At 44.5% G+C, this 17535-nt stretch overlaps 2 protein-coding genes across 2 annotated transcripts in view; both read right to left on the bottom strand.

Annotated features, from left to right (window-relative positions):
• LOC139672077 (protocadherin Fat 4-like) overlaps nt 1-8954 on the bottom strand; it is a 127500-nt gene extending 118546 nt beyond the window's left edge. Inside the window, exon 1 of the mRNA XM_071555559.1 lies at nt 6157-8954. Within this exon, the coding sequence (XP_071411660.1) occupies nt 6157-8943 (2787 nt within the window). The 5' untranslated portion in view covers nt 8944-8954. The remainder of the gene's footprint in view (nt 1-6156) is intronic.
• A 252-nt stretch (nt 8955-9206) lies between these two features.
• Nucleotides 9207-11448, bottom strand: LOC139672203 (protocadherin Fat 4-like). The gene is made up of 2 exons (XM_071555885.1): nt 9304-11448; nt 9207-9233 (listed from the first exon to the last, which is right to left on the bottom strand). The coding sequence occupies exons 1-2, from the start codon at nt 11446-11448 to the stop codon at nt 9207-9209; spliced, it is 2172 nt and encodes a 723-aa protein (XP_071411986.1).
• Nucleotides 11449-17535: the final 6087 nt, after the last annotated feature.

The following is a 17535-nucleotide window of genomic DNA, read 5'->3' as shown; positions in this document are numbered from 1 at the left end:
TAACAGTAATGCCACTCCCTAGTCTAGACATAGTTAAAACAAACTGTACCCATAGAACTATGTCATGCTAACAGCTTGATTTGATTTAAATTGAGCAGGCACATTGCTACTGGAGAGGTGGGAAGTGGCCCTTGGTGGAGAGTCAAAATCCAGCCTCTGAAAAGACTCAGAAGAGACCATGGAAACATCTGGAGCCTCCTTCTGTCAGTCAAAAGGGTGTGAGCACCCTTTGATGAGATGCAGTCTCAGAGTTCAAGATATGCATGGGAAACACGAAAAGACAATATCAAAGATTTCAGATGCTAACAACAACACAGTCTTGCCCCAGTGAAGCTACTGGTGAGAACTGGAGACACCAAGAGGGTGAGCAGGCTTTGGTGATCAACTTCTGGAGCTCTTCTAAATGAAAAGCCACCAATTGCTACACCTAATACTACTAATCCATAGAAAGAGACCTGCACTCCATCAGCTCTGGGGGTATCATTTTACATGGAAAAGAACTTGCTCATTAACATCGATAGAACCCAAGAATCATTTAGAGATTTGTATGAAGAATTTAACACTTAGCAAAAATAAACACATGAAAATTTTGCTCTGTTTTTTTGGCTATTATTTCTAGTGTTCTCATTAGAGGCACATGAAAAATAATATTTTCCATAATAAAGAATGTTGTTTTTGAAAGTCTAGTGATTTTTAACATAAAAATTATGAAGTGACCTCACACACAAAAATACCTAGAGGCTGCTAAAGTAGCATAGAAATGAGAAGCTATAGATACTAAGAACATGGAGCAAAGCAGAATCATTAAAGAAACTGGAGAGGATGAAAAGAAGACACAACTTTGAACCGAAACATGCATATAGGTTTTGAACAATTTTCTACATAAGGCACATTCATCTCCCCCTCTAGTTCAACGAAAGCTTAGAGATCCTATTTCAGATCGTTCAGTAACTTAAATAATAAATCAGCTGCAGGAAGAAAAAAAACTGGCTTTGGAGCTGAGACAAGGCAGCATATTGTCATTGTTTACTCCAGCGTTTCAGAAGCAGTTTCCTTTGTCAAGCAACAATTGATGTGCCGTGTATCATTAAAGAATAAAGTGATTTATAAATAGTATGAATAGAAGGAGCACCCCATTGTTCCTATTTGTACTGGTAAAGGATAAGACTTCTCTGAAGTGGGTTTCAAATTCCCTTACTAAATTTAAAGCCTTCCGTTAGCCAGCTTGTTTAGAAAAGTACCACCTTCAATGTTTTGTCCCATCACTCTCACCATTTTTCCTCTCTCAAATGGATGTTGAGTCTAACAACACATCCCTAAAGACGTACCCAGCCCAAGCATCATCGTGCTTCTATGGTTCAGGCAGCCTCTCCTGCAATGTTTTCTGTCATTCCTGCTTAGAAGCTTATTCCCTGTCTTGGAGCCCTGCACCAGCAACCTGCAATGGAGGAGACAGGTTTGAGCACCTCCACCTCACTCCCAGGTCCAGTGAGGAACTGCAGAGTGCCGGAGGGACACAGCTAGCTCAGTCACAGGATGTAGGCTGGGCTGAGACAAAAAGGTCCACGTCAACCAGTTACACCATGCAATCGTGGTCTTATGGTCATGGCTGCAGTTCACACTGAGTCAAGACAAAACGTCCTATGATTTTCTTTGCAGGACAGGACCATTCATTCTGCCTGTCTTCATTAATTCCCAGATCTTTACTAAGCTGGCAGTAAGCATTGTCTAAAATCCCCACACCTTGTGTGAATAAACAACAAACTTGGAAGTCTAAGCTTCCCAATAGAGTCAGTCATGAAGTGCTCACAAAATGCAACTATGAACGTACAAGTGCAAAACAAAACTCAGTGTCCCATGTTTCCCTGTCTGAAAATGAAGACAATCTCCCCTCTTTTGAAAGGATACTAACATTTACAAGTAAAAAGCACTAATAGGATCACTGATCTGACTCTCCATTTTCAAATCAATACTACCACAAAATCTTTCATTTAAAGTTTATACACTTTACTCATTTATACCCTTCTTCTCCCTTCCTTGGAAACTTATGCATCTACTTAAAGCATATGAAAGGTATTTAACTGAACAAGATATTTAAGTGAACTTCCCAAACTGCTACCCTCTCACTTAGCATCCATGATATATATGCCACTACATATGATACATATATATAGCTAGATATAGGGACCACTGGTTCCTAGCAAACCTATGGCTTTCAAGGAAGCCATCCACTGAAGGGTTAAACATGCAAACTAGAGATCCCCTCTAATTCTGTTTAATCCCTAGTAACACAGCACCGAAGATGAGGTATTGTCCCTGGGTTCCTATTATTGCTGCCAGACACAAAACAAGGTACAATATACGACCACCCAAAATATCCCACAGCACAGGATCGTTGTTTTGGGAGGCAAGACTAAGTCATGTGGCGTACAAGTGATGCCAATATGCATTAGTCATTCTATATTAAATATAAAATCATGGTGGTGAAATCCCCAGCTCTGCTTGAAGAGGATAAAAGAGAATTTATGTTGGAGAGGCAAGAAAAAGGAGTAAAGCCATTGCTGAGGGGTTTTTCTCTAGCAAAAACACTTTAAAAAAAAGTATGAAATGGCAAGCAGGACGACTTCTGTCAGGACACCTACATTATTTTTTTTATCTGAGATCAACAGTGCAACACCTAATGATTAATAGAAGAAAGGGAAAAAGATCAAGGATTGATCACAAAACACGTTCACATAATGTCAAATCCTCTGGTTTGTCACAGATTACACAAAAAATAGGATAAAAATAAAAAATAAAATTTTAAAAACGCTTTCAAATTCAATAATTACGACTGAAAATTACACCATTTAGCTGTAAAATAGTGTAAGAGGCACTTGGGTTTTCTTTAGAAATCTCAAGTATTTGGTACTTGAAAAAAGCTCTACCTCATTATTTGCACTTTTGTGACACACACCCACACCATCACTTTTCTCTCCATATAGTAATAACAAGATAAAAGCCAGTGCTAAAATAAATAAGCCACAAATCATAAACAAACTTCTCTATTTACTAAACTTTTTGCTGTTGCTTTACTGAAAACCCTCCAGTTTCAAGGCATGTCAGTTGCTCTGGGTTCAGCAAGGGATTCTCACAGTCCTGCTATTGCAAAGCTCTGCCCGTGGACCCCTCTGTTCAGAAAGCACTTACATACAACCCTGGGAGCTGTGCAATCAGTAGATCTATAGTATGATCCTACAGGGTAAAGCCCAGGGAAGGATGAGAAAGACTGGGAAAAGACTTTCTTTTTCAGTTAGAGCACTAACTGGATCTTTCCAATGTATTTCATATTATTAAAAAAAATTGTGATTAAATTTAGGGAAAAAAATGAACACGCCATTTCCTGAGGACAAGGATTAATTCAGTTCTGGAGCAAGTGGTTTCACACAAGCCTGCTCTTCTTTTATACTGCCTGCTGGCAAGACAAAGTCTAGCCACTGTTTCAAAGCTGTAAATATCTCTATTTCACACCAGGTATCTGTCACCCAAACCCATTCCTCAAGTCTGCATTAGTCAAAAGATCTATTAACTAACTTAGAACTGATGCTCTCCACCAATTTCAGACATGTTTAACACTGGGTGATTCTTTGTGCTCAGTGGTGCACTCACAAGCCATGCCACAATTAAGATGATTTCTGGCATCAGGGCAGAGAGCGCAGCAGGCAGTGAAGGAGAATCATGTAGATATTCTTGACCATATCCTATTACTGTTTTTAACTTTTCTTTAACCATACTTAGACACAAAACTCAACACACTCTTCACAGGAGAAAGGAAATACACAATACTCATGCTTTTATCCCACCAAAAAAAAAAAAAAAAGAAAAAATCCTACAAAATTAAAAAAAAAACAAAAAAAAAAAACAAAAAAACCAAAACTTATATGGAAATTTTCTGTGCTGTTAGGTGTAGTGGTACCAGATCTATTAGGCTCTGTCTGCACACCTGAATTGATGCTTTGCAACTTACTTCTCTTGAGGGAATATAAAAAAAATCAGCCAGTCTTCATCTTGCCATGCATACATTAAAAAAAGTTGAAGACATTATGAACAAAAGAACTCTTTGGTTTTGTGGCAGTAGAAATTCTACAGGTTCATGCATGTTCATTGTTCCTCATCAGTGTTCATTGTTCCTCATCAGTGTTATGGTTATACTACTGGTCAAAACATCACCTTAAAAACCAGGACTGAACTAAACACTAAACCTTTTGAATTACACATTTGATGCAGAGACACTTCAGCAAGAGTGGGCTTTGAGTTGCTCATGTACTTGGGCACTTTTGCCTATTTTTTTATGAAATTAGATTGACAGCAAACTTTAGGACAAAAACATGTGCACCATATACATCAGACTAAACCCCAAAAACGCGGCCATCCAAGAGAAACTTGGGAAAAAAAGCTGTGTTGCTTCTTCAGCACCCACTGACAGTCTGTTTGCACAAAGAATGTCACTGTAGTATTTCTTATGGAAGTGCTGGACAGCAAAAACCATTCCAGAGAAATCCAATCAGTCAAGAGAAAGACTGCACATGGTTATGTTTTTTAAAAATGATAGCTGATTATAATTTATAATACATTTCTAAAGAAGCACAGTAAACTAATTACATTTTGGAAAATATGCATTTTAGAAGCTACAAAAGATACAACCAGTAATAGGAAATCCCAGCTCCCAATTACGGTTCTCATTATTCTTTACAGAATAAAACATTTGCTTTTGATTTTAGAAATGGTTTGTATTCAACAATGTAAAATTTGTTTAGAGTTTCAATGGTTGTTCTCTTCCCTGCTCAGCAAATACTCATATTAAGTGCTTTTACAACATGGAAGATTATTGCAAACATAGGGTTGGGTCTACTATGAGTCCTTCCCCAGTCAAGAACTCTTTGATCAGACTCAAAGTTGAAGGATTATGATCCAAGTACCCACCGACACAGGCCAGACCCTCAAAACAATTGTCTGTCAAGACAAAACATGACATAATAATAAGGAAAAAATTATAAAGGTCTAATATATACATGACAACCAACAGCAAACAGCAACCAACTGCACACAGCACATACACTAAGAATGAGCTCTCTCACATGTGCTAAGAAATCTCTGAGTTTGAATAGAGTTCAAAACTCCCTGCCTGACGATTACTTTGTAGAGCATCAGCCACTGCCAGTAGGAGAGAGAGGTTACACACCTACACAGATCACATTTAAACTGCAGTAAAAACAACAAAAAAGCAGCTATGAAGAGAAAAAGCTACAGCTGGCAAGTAAGAATTAGAAACATCACTACTGCTAAAAAACGGAAGAAAAACCACAAATCACCACAGCATCCTTGGTTGTCACAGGTTCAAAACTAAGGCCTAAGTCCCACGTGTATAGCTGGAGGTAATACGCCTGGAATCCATAGGGCTATGCAGTATTGAGGCAGTATGTTCTGCTAGGAAGGGAAATGGTTCAACCACTACATGCTACCAGCATCCTCTGCTGGTTGACCCACTCAGCAACGCCAGCCCCAAATTTCCAGGAATGGCTCATGGTGAAGTGCAGAAGGCAGCTCCAGGAGATGCTGCAACTGTAAATAAACACAAGACTCCTTTTCACACCAGGCTTCTCAGAATTCCCACAGAAGACAGCATTGAGTAAACAATCAGCTGCTCTGTGATTCAATTACAAGACAGAGAAAATAAAACATCTGCACCTCACACATGACGTTTCAAACCTGTTTTCTACCCTTTGCTTTTCAAGATAAGCATTTAAAGACCCTTCAGTCAAGGCAAATGGCTTTGTGATAAGGAAAGCTGCCAACTAAAATGTTATGCTTTTACCACCTGTCACATCCAAAACCAGAAACAAGACCATTTTCACACTCATCAGTGAGTCAGGTAAAAAAGTAACCTAAACTGGAGGTGGCTGAGGAGAGCAATCATCTCAGAGATTCAACCAGGCAGGGATGGCAAGAACATCCATGCCTGGAGACACCAGATGAGCGGTTCAGAGATCAACTCCCTACCAGCCAGTTCTCATGTCCGATACTGACATGATGACTGCAGTGAAAGAAGTTCAATCATAATTCTGGAATTACACAGGAGTAGAAAGGCAGGGAAATAATTACTGAATAAACCTTTACCTCTGCTCGTTGCGTGCGGGGGAAAACCGAAGACTTTTCAATGGCATAAACATCCACCGAGTAGAGACGCGCTCCTTGCTCCCTGTCCAAAATGGCAGCAGTCTGGATGACCCCAGTACGGCGCCCAATGGTGAAGAGGCGCCCAAGACTCTTATCTTCACATCGAACGGACACAATGTAATATTCCACCTGAGCTTCAGAGCCCCGTGGACTCGCCGCTTCAATAGATATCACATTTGTCCCGATAGGCTCGCCTTCTTTTAAGATGGTTATGTATTTTGGCTGAGTGAAAACAGGCCCATCAACCCCCTGCAGAATTATAGTCATCTCAGTAGTGGATTTTCTTCTTTCGGGTCCAAGATCCGTGGCAGAAACTATAAGACTGTATAAGAGCTGAGAAGGCACCAAAGCTGATGCTACTCTTAAATCTCCACTGTAGCGATCCACGATGAAGGTCTCGGTATCTCCATTGACTATTTCATATTCCACTTCTCCATTGGCTCCCTCATCAGGATCCGCAGCAATAATTGTTGTTAGGATGGAACCGATCACAACTGAGGGGTCAGCTGCAAGGGCATTTTGTGATATGAACATGGGAACATTGTCATTTTGATCCGTCACCAAAATGGTCACGTTCTTCAGAGCAAACCGCCTGGACTCCACAGGAACAGCCTGATCAGTGGCTTTGACTGTTAACTCGAAGAGATTAGCAAACTCACGATCTATTTCAGCATTGGTAAATATTGTCCCTCTCACTTCATCTATACGGAAATGATTACCCCTTGGCATCTGTTGAATGATTGCATATGTTAACCGTCCATTAATATCTGCATCTGGATCATGAGCAGTCACGGAAATGACAGAGCTACCAACAGGAATGTTCTCAACAATCGATTTAAAGATATCTCCCGGAGGAAAATTAGGAGGATTATCATTGAAATCCCTAACATGTATTACCACAGACATTGTAGATGAACGTGGTGGCCTTCCTTGGTCTTTCGCTGTTATATTCAGCTTATACAGAGATTGTGTCTCAAAGTCCAGTTTCTTTGCAAGAAAAATACTACCGGTGTTGGGACTGATGCTAAAGGTCCCATGGTTGTTTGTCCCTGTAATGCTGTAGTGGAGGTCAGCATTGTCACCTGAATCAGAATCAGTGGCAGTGACAGATGACACAAGTTCACCAACCCTCATATTTTCTAAAACATCCACTAACAAGGTTGATTTAGGGAAGGAAGGACTGTTGTCATTTTCATCCAATACATCAATGCTCAACATGCAAGTTGAACTCAGAGAAACCACTCCAGAGTCTACTGCTTGGATCACAAGGGAATACAATGCAGTAGCCTCATGATCTAATTTGCCTACTAAGGTCACTTGGCCTGTGCTACTATCTATTGCAAACTGATTTTCTTCATTTCCCTTGATTACAGAGTAATGAATCAATCCATTAACCCCTTCATCAACATCTGAGGCAGAAACTCTCAGCACCTGTGTCAGATTTGCTGCCAATTCTGATACAGTAGCTTGGTAGAGATCTTTCAAAAATTTGGGGGCATTATCATTGATGTCTTTCATGTAGATCTGTACAGTTGCCTGATCCTTTAGAGGCTTCGGCAACCCCTGATCTGTTGCTATTACTGTGAGACTAAACACTGCAGCTCCTCTCTGTCTCATGAGAGCTTCTCTGTCAAACTGACGAGTGCTTCTGATTTCCCCAGTTACTGTGTTCAGCTCAAAATCAGGCTGCATATGCCCAAAGGAATACCTGACCTCACCATTTGGCCCAAAGTCTTTATCTACAGCATTTATTTTACCTACATATGATCCACCTCTCTGCTCCTCTTCAAAATAAAACACATAATTGGTACTGTTGAACAGGGGCCTGTTGTCGTTTACATCCTCCAGAATCACAGTAACATTCACAGTAGCATTAAGTGGCTCTACTGCTCTGTCAGAGGCAACAACCAGTAAAATGTATCTTTCCTGAAGCTCACGGTCCAGTTCACTTTTTATATACAGCTGACCATCTGGGAATATGCCAAAGGCATCCCCAGCATTTCCTTCAATTATACTGTAAGCTATTTCACCGTTCACTCCTGAGTCTTTGTCAGAAGCCTGTACTTTAAAGAACCTGGAATTCACAGGCTCTGACTCTAAAATAGTAATTTCATAGGAAAGCTGATCAAACACAGGGGGGTTATCATTTACATCATGGACAGAGACAGTCAGGATAAAGTTAGAGGACAGCTGCGGCACACCCATATCCGAGGCCAGGATTTCAACCTGGTAAGACCCAGCATTTATGTCAAGTGGCCCTGTTAAGCTTATGGCACCTGTTTGTTCATTGATTGAAAACAAGCCCTTTGGGTTTTGCTTAAGGCTGTAAAGGACCACACCATTAACACCTTCATCAGGATCAAGAGCTTTGGCCTGGAATATGGTATGCCCAGCCTTCCAGTTTTCAACCACATTTACACTTTCCATAGCATGAATAAAGTGTGGGGAATTGTCATTTAAATCTTTGACAGTTATATTGACCATGGCATCACCAGTTATCGCTCCACCACTAGCAACCACCTTCAGCTGGTAAAATGCTTGCTCCTCCCTGTCAATAATACTGGCTGTGGTGATCTGCCCTGTTGCTCTGTTGATGGCAAACATGCCCCTTTGGTCACCTGTAGTAATAAGGTAACTGATGTTGGTGTTGAGGTCCATGGTGGAAGCAAAAACAGTACCTACATGGTAACCCAGGGCAACGTTTTCAAAGACAACAAAACTGTACATGCCCTGGCTGAAAACAGGTGGATTGTCCTGCGTGTCCAAGACAGTGATGGTGACAATGGCCTGGTTCTGTGACTGAAGATGGCCACCATCAGTGGCCACAATCTGCAACTGGTAAGTAGTTTTCTCCTCCCTGTCAAGGGCTATTTTTGTTGTGATGACCCCTGTCTGGCCATGGACCTGAAACCTGGAGGTATCTCCAGCTGAGATGCTGTACTTGACTGTCCCATTGGATCCCAGATCAGGGTCTGTGGCAGACACTGTGGTCACATAGCTCCCAGCTGGCTCATTCTCTTGGATATGGGCAAAATACTGAACAGGGTAAAACACAGGGCTATTGTCATTCACATCCAGGACAGTTACGTTAACTCGGGCTATTGAAGAAAGGGGAGGAGAGCCTAAATCAGTGGCCAAGACCTGCAGGGAGAAGTAAGACTGCTCCTCCCGGTCCAGCTGTGAGATGGTGCTGAGCTTGCCAGAAACTGGATCCAAGCGAAAAATCTGGCGAAGGGTCACAGAGGAGGGACCAACTGCTACCAGTGCTGGTTCAGCTTCCTGCAGGGAGAAGCGGACAGTCCCATTGTCCCCCAGGTCACCATCAGTAGCACTCAGGACCAGCAGCTCAGTTCCTGATGGGGAATTTTCAGCCAGGGACACCTGGTAGCCCTCGGGTTGACTGAAGCAAGGTCTATTGTCGTTGACATCCAGGATGGTCACCACAAGCTGTGCGTAGGAGAACTTGGGTTGCACCCCCTGGTCACGGGCACTGATGTTGAGCACCACCTGAGAAGCAGTCTCCCGGTCCAGCCTGCTGGAGATGGACGTGCCTGCAGCATGTCCGGCACTACTGCCCTCAGGGCCAGCCGTGGTGACCAGCCCACTGTGCTCACTGATGCGAAACCAGCCAAGCTCATTGCCTGAGACAATGCTGTATTTGAGGTTGGCATTGAGGCCTGAGTCACGGTCTGTGGCACTCAGGCCCCGCACGTAACTGCCCAGGGGCACCTCCTCACTAATGTTCACCCTGTAGATCGACTGCCCAAAGACAGGTGGGTGGTCATTAATGTCATTCACAAAGATCACCAGGCTGGCTACTGAGGAGCGGCTCACAGGAGCTGCCACAGCCCCATCAGGGGAAATGACAGAAGTGGGGGCAGCTGGTGGGGCCCCATAGTTATCTGCCACTGCCACAGTAAGGTTATAGGCTGGGATGCGTTCCCGGTCCAATGCGGCTGCTACCTTTATAAGGCTGAGGTTGGGTACCTTACTGCTGTGCACCTCAAAGTGCTGCTGCTCATTTCCCGCCAGGATAGACACAGAGATGTTCCCATTGGCTGCAGGGGAGTCAGCATCACTCACTGTCAGCAGGGCAACCACTGTGCCAGGGGCTGCATTCTCATCCACGGAGGCAAACCGGGAGGTGGCTGGGAAGTAGCGGAACTTCACCCGGGGCTCGTTGTCATTGACATCAAGCAGACGGATGAGGGCCTCGGCTCGGCCACTCAGTGCCGGCACCCCTCGGTCCATGGCCTGAACCGTCAGCGAGTACTGCTGTCGCATCTCATAGTCCAAGCGCTCACGGATGCGAATCACCCCACTCTCAGGGTCCACCTCAAATGGGAGGCTGCCAGCCCCATCCCCACCACCACTGCCACCACCATCGCTTCCTTCCAGGCGGTAGCGGATGTCAGCATTGGTGCCTTCATCAGCATCAGCTGCAGTGACCTGGAGAACACTGGCTCCAACAGGTGCATCCTCAGGCACTCGTGCCTGATAAAGCATCTGGCTGAAGATGGGTGGGTTGTCATTGATGTCCTGGACGGTCACGTTGACCTGAAGGTACCCTCGCCGACGGGGCTCGCCCTTATCCTCCACTTGCACCAACAGCTGGTAGGTGGCAGTGGCCTCCCGGTCCAGACCTCCACGGGAAACCAGGTGCAAGAAAGCTCCTTCACCACTGGGATTGAGGGTGATGTTTAGTCGGAAGCGGCCCTCCTCATTGCCGGCCACAATCCGGTAGGAGCCATGGTCTACACCATTGGTGCCACTGTCAGCATCAGTGGCTGTGTCCAGGATAAGCTGGCGTCCACTGCCCGTGTCCTCTTTGAAAGTCACCACGATGGAGGGATCAGGAAAGACAGGCGCGTTGTCGTTGAGGTCGAGCACCAGGACGCGCACCTCGCTGGGGTAGGTGGGTTGGCTGGAGAGAACCACCAGGTCCACCACGTCGCTGGCGAGGCTCTCGCGGTCGATAGTGGCGAGGGTGTGCAGGGCGCCCGAGGTGGCGTTGATGGCGAACAGGTCATGGTGCTCACTCAGGCGGTAGGTGAAGCCGGGACGGGTGGCGATGGTGCCCACCCAGGTGCCGGGCGGTTGCTCCTCCAGCACCTGGAACACCTGGCGCGGCTCCGCGGCGGCGGCGGCGCTCCCCAGCGGCGGCAGCAGCGGCAGCAGCAGCGAGAGCAGCAGCGGCGGCGGAGTCCCGCGGGCGGCGGCGGGGCGGCCCATGGCGACCCGGGGACGCAGCGCCCCGAGACGGGGGCCCGGCGCCGCCGCTCCCGCTTTTCTCCCTCCCTGCCGCGTCTCTGCTCACCCGCGGACGCTGCGCTCTGGATGCGGACGGGAGCAGACCCCCGGCACGCCGCGCTCACGGGACGCTCTGGCTCTGCCGCCGCCGCCGCTTCTCCCGCCGCCGCCGCTCCGGGGCTGGGGGGCGGCCGGGGGCGCCGCGCCGCATCGCCGCTCAGCAGCCGCCGCCGCTACCGCCCGGGGCTCTGCGCCCTGCCGCTGCTCCGCGCTGGCCGCCACCCCACCGGCATTCCCGGGCGCGGGCGCTCGGCGGTAGAACGAGTCCAGAACGCGCGGCCGCCCGGTCCCAACTTTGCCCAGCGCTCATGGATCCCGGCCCTCTTGACGCCCAGGGCCGGCTCCCCCCACGGGCTCCCATTGGCCGCCGCGCCGCCGCCGGCCCTCCCACTGCCCGCCCCCCGCACCTGAGGGGCCGCCCCGGCGAGGAACGGGACGGGAGGGGAAGGGGGTTGCCGTTCGGCCGTCCCGGGAGGGAGGCGCGGATCCCCCTGGAAACGCTCCTGCCTAGGGCGGGGAGGGAACTGGGAACTCCCGGACGGGATGTCCTGCACACCGAGGGACGTGGCGACGGCGGGCGCCGCGCCGCCTCTTACTTTTACAGCAGTTCGTGAAGAAACTTAGTGGACCCGTTATCCCGGGAAGATGCTCCGCCGCGCGGCCCTTCCCGCGGGCCGCGAGCGCCCTCTGCTGTCCTGCTGCGCGCGGCAACCGTGAAGCCGCACAGGGATGCGAGAGCATCCCAAAGAAGTTGTATCCTCCCTGCCCGATCGAAAGTACCCAGAGTCCTCCATCCCCATAACTGGGAAAGCCTCTAACTCATCTCCCGGCGGTGCCGCTGGAAGTAAAGGTTTCAAGTTTGTACGTGTTGACCTTTAAATACAACCAGGGATATAAAGACAAACCTACAGACAGCAATTAAGCTGACAACGTGAATCCTGTGTGGCCACGTAAAAAATCATAAAATGTAGAGTTTATTATCCTTGGGAGGGAGTTAATGAACCTGACAGTGGATTTTTCAGCATGGAAAAGCCAGAAAAGTGACAAAAGAGGTGAAAAGAAAGGAGGAGAGGGTAGGAGGGTGTGAAGATAAGGTGGCAAAGGCATTTTGTTCCCCCCTAGTCTCATGGATATGAAGAAAAAAGGGATATCATTAGCGGCAGTCTTGACTGGAAATGGATAGTAAGGAAGAAGCAGTGGTTCCTGTCCCTGGATGCTATTGTCATCTAACACAAAGAGACAATAGATCTTGAAAATCCTTGTTTACTTTAGGGATTGAACCTCACATTCACTATCAGTCCCGACCCCGTGGATGCTGTAGCCAGCTTCAGGCTCAGTGGGGTTGGGGAGCCTGGTGCTCACCATCCTTCCCTTCATGAGACCCTGTGCCAGTGCTGTTGTCACAGGGTATTTTTCCTTTGGGACACAGCTGCCCTCAGCCAGTATTTAGTTTGCACTTTTCATTGCCTGCTACTGACCCTGAGAAAGACTTCTGTGCCTCAAAGTGCTCTGCTTTTCCAAGCTACAGTAGTTCAGTTGGAGATAGAAAGTTATCTACAAACTATTCTTCGTGTCAACACTTCCAGTGCCCTTGCAAGGAGCTGGGCAGTAAATCGACGCGAAAACTAAGATCGGACCATCAGTCCTGTCTGCCTGCCTGGATCCATAACACTGCTAAGGTCTGCACCAGTTCTTTGATATTTAACTCCACCTACAGGCGTGCATCGACCCTTGTCTGCAGCGAGCAATTCACTGGGTCTCCTCGAAAGCACAGAAATGTGATTTCTCTACTTGTATTACAAAAATGCCCCGAGTTTATAGAGTCAGCAAAAAAACCAACAGTAATGTATTCACAAAGAAATAAGATTATATGTGTTGGAGAGGGAGGATTACCAACATAAGTTAACATCAGCCTTCACTAGAATAGATCTTCAAGCAGTCACCATGTCTTAATCACTGGAGTTTTTTCCTCACTACATGGGGATTTTTCATATCTGCTAGATTTGACATCCAAATCAAAAGCACACCATTGACAAACATTCTGACACCCCCCGAGAGGACTTTGGTCCTTTCCCTGGTGAGTAGGTCGCAATGAATCATTAACCGACTGTTTTGTGTGTGGAACAGACACAATTTTATTCTGACATTGTTCAAACTTTTTTGTGCCCACAGTTTGTGCTTCCCTCTGGGCTCTTCTCTCAAATGGCAAAATTAGAAATGCTGCTACAAAAGTATGTATAGAAATTCAAATATATGGAAACATAACATGAGCCTTTTAAATGCTGTACTCCTGAGGTAAGGCTAAAATTGGGGGGGGGGAGGGGGGGAAAGAATATCTAAAAAACAGGAGAATATCTCCACAATAGGTTTTAAAGGAGTAGGTTTATGCTACTCTAGCCACTAGTAAATAATGCCTTTCAATACTAGATACCAAATTATGATGTGTGCCCCATGCAATATAGTAAGAGAAACTGATACACTGCAAAATTTTGCAACACACATGAGAATGAATCAAACAATATCTGTTTGTCAGTATATAGGCTGTGTAATTTAATGTTTGTAATTGTATCAGTGATCTGACATGATGACTGTAAATATTGACAAGTTGTTTCAGAAATAGAATTTACTTAGGCCTTTTGTAGCTATAAATGTAAAGAAAGCCTAGATGTATTTCTAGATATAAGCCATCCACAAAAGAAAAAACCCACCCTTTAAGTTCCTGAAGTGTTTCAATATATCAAACATTCCATGTCATAGGATTCAGAAAGGAAGGGGGGATTTAATCAAAATATTTACAAAAATTATACAAAATTTACAGATGATTTTCTCTTATCAAAACAATTTCAGGAAAACTTTTTTAATAGCTTTCTTTTTGCAGTTGTATTATATTTTTAACATGAGCTAGTTAAAATATAGCCAAATTTGGAAGATGTTTTAAAAACAGCCCTTTTTTAAATTTATTTTTTTAAGTGTTTTAAGGCCTAAGAAAAAGCCCATTTAAATTGAAGCAGCTATGGTAGATATTAAGCAACATAAACCTGCCTGTTCTGCCACTGGTACTGCCAGCAAGATGTATTTCAAATGAGTTAATGGGACAGTGCAATACAGCCCTAGGGATACAGCCTCTCCTCTGTCACTGCCCCAGTTTTGCTTCATGAAAGATGAACAATTGGTTTATCTGAAGATTAGGATGTGACTGTCACAAACACTGGCTCATTTCTACAAATCAGTGATAAAAAGATTTTCTAAGGCAGAAGAAAACAAAACCAAAACCCAAAAAGACAACTGTTTGCCAGCCACAGGGTCATCCCCAGTGGCTCCCAAGTCCATGTCCTGCTGAGCAGCTCAGATGAGATTAGTGCTCCTGCAGTGAGAACTCCCATCCTACCTTGTGGGAGGATAGTTATGAGGATCCTGGTGGGTTAGGAAGCAGGCAAGAAATCATTAATCACCCCCAGCAGTTTGTCCCTGTTACTCAGGCTGAAACTAAAACAAACCTACTGGAACAGGTTGCCCAGAGAGGCCTTGGATGCCCCATCCCTGGAAGTGTTCAAGGCCAGATTAGGTAGGGCTTTGAACAGCCTAGTCTAGCGGAAGGTGGCCCTGGAAGTGAGGTCTTAAAATTCAGGGGAACTCCCAAAATTCTTCCCTGAAACCAAATGAAAACTTCACATATAGATCTGTTTCCTCTGTGCAGATCTTACAGCCTGTGAGTAAACCATAACAGAGAGACTTTCTAAGCCAACTTCTATTTCAGATTGCATTACCCTAAGTCAGGAGTTGCTCTGTTCATTTCAGTGGTGTTACATCAGCATAAGTGTGGGTTGAGTTTTGACCCCTTTTAGATTAACACAAATAAATTTAGATGGAGTTAAGACTGTGCTAAGGACTGCTGCACCACTCATAGCTTGTGAGAATGGAAATGAGGTGAAGAAAAGGTCATTTTGCACTTTTTGTCTTGCCTCCAGCTCTGTTGATAACACAGCCCAAAACTTCATCAGGCTTTCACCTCCAGATACAAGAAAAGCAATCTAATCCCAACACTGTCCAGCTCACACTCCACTGCAAAGTCTTAATAATTACCTCAGTGTCCAGTGTCAACAGATCAACACATCTGGCTGTCATGTTTAATGTGTTTCCAATGCTGTTTTGTCTAAAGTGGGCAATGATGCTGCTGAAATGTTGTGCTGGAAGGCACAGAAAGTAGAGAAGCAAGTGGAGGGTAGATGAATGAAATGAAAAGCATTATGGTGAAGAAAAAGTTTTTAAACAATTTTTTTCTCTTGGTAAGCTAAATGAAAATTGAATGTGTACCTATTATCTCACACAGTCCTCAGGTGTCTCAGGCTTACAATTGGACATCACAACAGGCAGAGAATTGTATTCTGCAGCCAGAAGAGGAACTGATTATGAATTCACAGGTCTTCCCAGGAAGTAGTTTCTGGTCTCACTAGGATGGTATATAATGGAAAAGTCACCACACAGCTCTAGGAAGATACTCCTGTACCCCTACCTGCAGTAATCCATTTACTTCTAATCATCACTGGATTGGGGAATGCTCTAGTTAAGATATCAGTTAGGTAATTTAAAACCAATGTTAGTGTGTCCCAGAGGTATAACAACAACTCCACTCCCAGTGCTCCTTTTTCCTATATACACAACTTAATGATGTATTAAAATGCCTTTTGGTCGGATTTTAGCTTCCCAGTAAGTAAAGACAACCAATAGTGCAGCTTGTCTGTGGACACAACTCTTCATTTTATGTTTTCATATGGTGTGTGCTGTATCTCAGTCAAAAAGCATTCCAAATTACTCTGAATAACTGACTTTGCATTTTGCTACACCACATATTTTGCTATCACCTGGTGATTTTATCAGAATTAACTTTATTTCCTTCTAGACCACTGATGATGCTCTGGAATGGTATTTGACCAAGACTTCAGTTTCTGGCAGAGCCACTAAAACCACCTTAATAGAATTAGGATAATTCAGTAACTCATTTTTTGAGGTCTGTCAGGCCACTTTTGTCAGTGTACTGTGGACGGACTGCTCCCTGAGCAGGGATATTTTATCAGCATTCATAGAGGATTAAGTTAAATGCTGTGAAGAATCCTTGTATCACTCCTCCCAAAACTCAATCTCAAACTCAATTTTTATTTATTAGATAAATCCTATTTTAAAACACATTACAGACTAGCTTGGCATTCACTACTTTCATTCTGTGCTTGCACAGCACAGAAGCCTTCTGTGACTGTATGATAGACAACAGACTAACCAGACTGTCCTCTCCAGCCTGTGCAAATGTAGCAATGTTTGCATGTCTTTTAGTATTTCATTGATGTTGCTTAGGCACATGGTGTGATTGTTGGGGCTGCCCTGTAAAGGGTTAGGGGATGGACTATGGTTATCCTTGTGGGTCACTTCCAGCTTATGATATTCGGTGATTCTAGGATTCTAAGAATCAAATTTCTTGAGAATTAGGAACATGCTGAAAGTAGCCTAAGAGATCAGGCTTCAGACTGGTGTATCACAGGTGTATTTTGAAATCTTCTTGTCTTTGGAATCTGTTATTTCAGGCCCTAGACTAGTACAGTAATTAGAAATTCTAGATCTTATAATAAAAGTTTGGATTTCCCATGACAAAATTTGATTACAGAGGGTTTTTTTATAATCATATTCTGTTGACTATACAGTTGCAAAGGAGGAGAAGTTCCCCTCTTATCTTACTAGCTATTCATTCAGTTTCTTGATTTTTCTAGAATACTTTCCTAGCTTTTTATCTTAAAAAGGATTTGTTTTATTCCTCTGCCTCATCTGTGACATTTTTTTTCTTAAGAGGGTGCAACATCTGTTTGATGAATGAGTAAATTGAATCCTTTTTTGTTCTCTTTTTTCCATTGGTTCCTTTTAGCAATTGCATTCAAATTTTTAACACAACTTTGTATTTAATTTAGGGACAGAGAGAGTGGAAAACATTTTTGCTCCATCATTTTCTCCTTTGATGTTACA

The sequence above is a fragment of the Pithys albifrons genome, chromosome 5, assembly GCF_047495875.1.
Source record: "Pithys albifrons albifrons isolate INPA30051 chromosome 5, PitAlb_v1, whole genome shotgun sequence".
Taxonomy (NCBI): Eukaryota; Metazoa; Chordata; class Aves; order Passeriformes; family Thamnophilidae; genus Pithys; species Pithys albifrons.
The sequence above is the reverse complement of the archived record's forward strand: the minus strand, read 5'-3'. Positions and strand labels throughout refer to the sequence as shown.